The sequence below is a fragment of the Ranitomeya imitator genome, chromosome 5 (assembly GCF_032444005.1).
Source record: "Ranitomeya imitator isolate aRanImi1 chromosome 5, aRanImi1.pri, whole genome shotgun sequence".
Classification (NCBI taxonomy): Eukaryota; Metazoa; Chordata; class Amphibia; order Anura; family Dendrobatidae; genus Ranitomeya; species Ranitomeya imitator.
The window spans coordinates 637,630,291-637,634,338 of NC_091286.1; the positions used below are offsets into that span (position 1 = coordinate 637,630,291).

Consider the following 4,048-nt stretch of genomic DNA (forward strand, 5'->3'; position numbering starts at 1 on the left):
AGGAGGAGGAGGGCTGAGATCACTGTGCAGGGAGAAAGAGGAAGGAGGAGGAGGGCTGAGATCACTGTGCAGGGAGAAAGAGGAAGGAGGAGGAGGGCTAAGATCACTGTGCAGGGTAAAAGAGGAAGGAGGAGGGCTGAGATCACTGTGCAGGGTGAAAGAGGAAGGAGGAGGAGGGCTGAGATCACTGTGCAGGGTGAAAGAGGAAGGAGGAGGGTTGAGATCACTGTGCAGAGAGAGAGAGGGAGGAAGGAAGAGGAGGGCTAAGATTACTATGCATGGAGAAGGAGGAGGAGGGGGGCTGAGACCACTGTGCGGGCAGAGGGAGAAAGGAGGAGGAGGGCTGAGATCACAGTGCGGGGAGAGGGAGGAAGGAGGAGGAGGGCTGAGATCACTGTGCAGGGAGAGGGAGGAAGGAGGAGGAGGGCTGAGATCACTGTGCAGGGTGAAATGAAGGAGGAGGGCTGAGATCACTGTGCAGGGTGAAAGAGGAAGGAGGAGGAGGGCTAAGATCACTGTGCAGGGTGAAAGAGGAAGGAGGAGGGATGAGATCACTGCAGGGTGAAAGAGGAAGGAGGAGGAGGGCTGAGATCACTGTGCAGGGTGAAAGAGGAAGGAGGAGGAGGGCTGAGATCACTGTGCAGGGTGAAAGAGGAAGGAGGAGGGCTGAGATCACTGTGCAGGGAGAGGGAGGAAGGAAGAGGGCCACTGAGATCAGTATGCAGGAAGAGGGAGGAAGGAAGAGGAGGGCTAAGATTACTATGCATGGAGAAGGAGGAGGAGGGGGGCTGAGACCACTGTGCGGGCAGAGGGAGAAAGGAGGAGGAGGGCTGAGATTACTATTCATTGAGAAGGAAGAGGAGGGGGGCTGAGACCACTGTGCATGGAAAAGGAGAATGGAGGAGGAGGGCTGAGATCACTGTGCAGGGAGAAGGAGAAAGGAGGAGGAGGGCTGAGATCACTGTGCAGGGAGGAGAATGGAGGAGGAGGGCTAAGATCACTCTGCAGTGAGAAGAAGAAATGAGGAGGAGGGCTGAGTTCACTGTGCATGGAGAAGGAGAAAAGAGGAGGAGGAGGGCTGAGAGCACTGTGCAGGGAGAATGAGAAAGGAAGAGGAGGGCTGAGTTCACTGTGCAGGGAGATGGAGAAAGGTGGAGGAAGGCTGAGGTCACTGTGCAATGAGAAGGAGAAAGGAGGAGGGCTGAGATCATTGTGCAGGGAGAAGGAGAAAGGAGGAGGAGAGCTGAGATCACTGTGCAGGGAGAAGGAGAAAGGAGGAGGAGGGCTGAGATCACTGTGCAGGGAGAGGGAGGAAGGAGGAGGAGGGCTGAGATCACTGTGCAGGGAGATGGAGAAAGGAGGAGGAGGGCTGGGTTCACTGTGCAAGGAGGAGAATGGAGGAGGAGGGCTGAGATCACTGTGCAGGGAGAAGGAGAAAGGAGGAGGAGGGCTGAGATCACTGTGCAGGAAGGAGAATGGAGGAGGAGGGCTGAGATCACTGTGCAGGGAGAGGGAGGAAGGAGGAGGATGGCTGAGTTCATTGTGCAGGGAGAAGGAGAAAGGAGGAGGAGGGCTGTGTTCAGTGTGCAGGGAGAAGGAGAAAGGAAAAGGAGGGCTGAGATCACTGTGCAGGGAGAGGGAGGAAGGAGGAGGATGACTAAGATCACTGTGGAGGGAGGAGGAGAAATGAGGAGGAGGGCTGAGATCAGTGTGCAGGGAGAAGAAGAAAGGAGGAGGAGGGCTGAGTTCACTGTGCAGGGAGAAGAAGAAATGAGGAGGAGGGCTGAGATCAGTGTGCAGGGAGAGGGAGGAAGGAGGAGGATGACTAAGATCACTGTGGAGGGAGGAGGAGAAATGAGGAGGAGGGCTGAGATCAGTGTGCAGGGAGAAGAAGAAAGGAGGAGGAGGGCTGAGTTCACTGTGCAGGGAGAAGAAGAAATGAGGAGGAGGGCTGAGATCAGTGTGCAGGGAGAAGGAGAAAGAAAGAGGAGGGCTGACATCATTGTGCAGGGAAAGGGAGGAAGGAGGAGGGCTAAGATCAGTGTGCAGGGAGAAGGAGAAAAGAGGAGGAGGGCTGAGATCACTGTGCAGGGAGAGGGGGAAAGGTGGAGGAGGGCTGAGATCTCTGTGCAGGGAGAGGGAGAAAGGTGGAGGAGGGCTGAGATAACTGTACAGGGAGAGGGGGAAAGGTGGAAGAGGGCTGAGATCACTGTGCAGGGAGAGGGAGAACGGTGGAGGAGGGCTGAGATTAATATGCATGGAGAAGGAGAAGGAGGGCTGAGATCACTGCAGGGAGAGTGAGAAAGGAAGATTAGGGCTGAGATCACTGTACAGGGAGAGGGAGAAAGGAGGAGGAGGGCTGATATCACTGTGCAGGGAGAAGGAGGAGGAGATGCCCTGTCTATACCACCTACCGGTGTGCTTTTGCATGTTCTGCTTTCAGCTTTTTATGACACCTTTCATTGTATTGATGATCAGACAATTGCTTGGCCATATCCTGCCTTTGTTCATAGCACAAAATGATATGTCACAAATTATTACATTGTATTATTTAATCATTTAAGTATGAGTATAAACTATGGCACTAACATATTCCATATTACCGCCCAAGCTAATAATAATATTAGACCTACTACATTATTTCAAAACACTCTTTTTCAGTTATTCCTTTTAGCTCTGTCCATACTGTGCCCACACGCACAAAAGATACACCATTTGAAAGGTAAACTTGCCCCTTCAGCAAGAAAATAGCTAAACAAACCACACATCCATGATGTTATCACAAAATACATTTTAAACATAACTGTTCATAAAACTGCAGTAAGGAAAAATGACCTGCAGGTGGCACCACACTACCTCAAAGCCAAATACCATTATTATACAATGGTGTAAATACGCTCAGTTATGGGGTCAATTCTCCATCATTTTTGCTGTCAAAGTGGTACTGCTGTACAGGAAGTAGCCCCGTTCACATACATACGGCCGTGTTGCACTTCCCTACACTGCAGATAGATGGCAGTGCTGCTGTGGAGGGGAAAAAAATGCTGTTGCCCCCGTTCTTTTGCAAGGTCCTGACAATCAGACCCCTTCTGATCTGTAATTATGTTTAATGTTGGGGGATCTCCTTTAGGGCTCTTTTCCATTTGCGAGAAACACGTCCGTGTCTCGCATGTGAAAACCAAGCTCTGGTGCCGGCACTTGGGAGCGGAGCGTGCGGCTCCATGTGTTGCTATGTGGCCGCACGCTCCGCTCTGGAGTGCCGGCGCCAGAGCTTGGTTGTCACATGCGAGAAACGGACGTTTTTCTCGCAAATGGAAAACAGCTCTTAGGCTGGAGTCACACACAACGTATAAAAGAATCGGGCCACTTTACACGGACAAGAATCACGGAAATGTTCCCTGAACAGTGAGCCATATGTCATCCGTGTGCAGTGCAAGGATGTGATTTTCTCACATGTAAGCATCCGTGTGACATCCGTATGGCGAGATTTTCTTGCTGGCTTGCAAAATGGACATATAATGGATCCATGGGCTCAAATATTTAGTGAAAACATATAAACAGACTATACAGTGGGGCAAAAAAGTATTTAGTCAGTCAGCAATAGTGCAAGTTCCACCACTTAAAAAGATGAGAGGCGTCTGTAATTTACATCATAGGTAGACCTCAACTATGGGAGACAAACTGGGAAAAAAAATCCAGAAAATCACATTGTCTGTTTTTTTAACATTTTATTTGCATATTATGGTGGAAAATAAGTATTTGGTCAGAAACAAACAATCAAGATTTCTGGCTCTCACAGACCTGTAACTTCTTCTTTAAGAGTCTCCTCTTTCCTCCACTCATTACCTGTAATAATGGCACCTGTTTAAACTTGTTATCAGTATAAAAAGACACCTGTGCACACCCTCAAACAGTCTGACTCCAAACTCCACTATGGTGAAGACCAAATAGCTGTCAAAGGACACCAGAAACAAAATTGTAGCCCTGCACCAGGCTGGGAAGACTGAATCTGCATTAGCCAACCAGCTTGGAGTGAAGAAATCAACAG

The 4,048-nt window shown here is 50.1% G+C and overlaps 1 protein-coding gene across 1 annotated transcript; it reads right to left on the reverse strand.

Moving 5' to 3' along the window:
- Positions 1-843: 843 nt before the first annotated feature.
- On the reverse strand, positions 844-2,259 carry LOC138637885 (uncharacterized). The gene has a single exon (XM_069726818.1). The coding sequence runs from the start codon at positions 2,257-2,259 to the stop codon at positions 844-846; it is 1,416 nt and encodes a 471-aa protein (XP_069582919.1).
- Positions 2,260-4,048: the final 1,789 nt, after the last annotated feature.

What these genes read in the sequence shown, in the direction of transcription:
- LOC138637885 (XM_069726818.1), bottom strand. Translation starts at nt 2,259, where the DNA reads ATGCATATTAATCTCAGCCCTCCTCCACCGTTCTCCCTCTCCCTGCAC.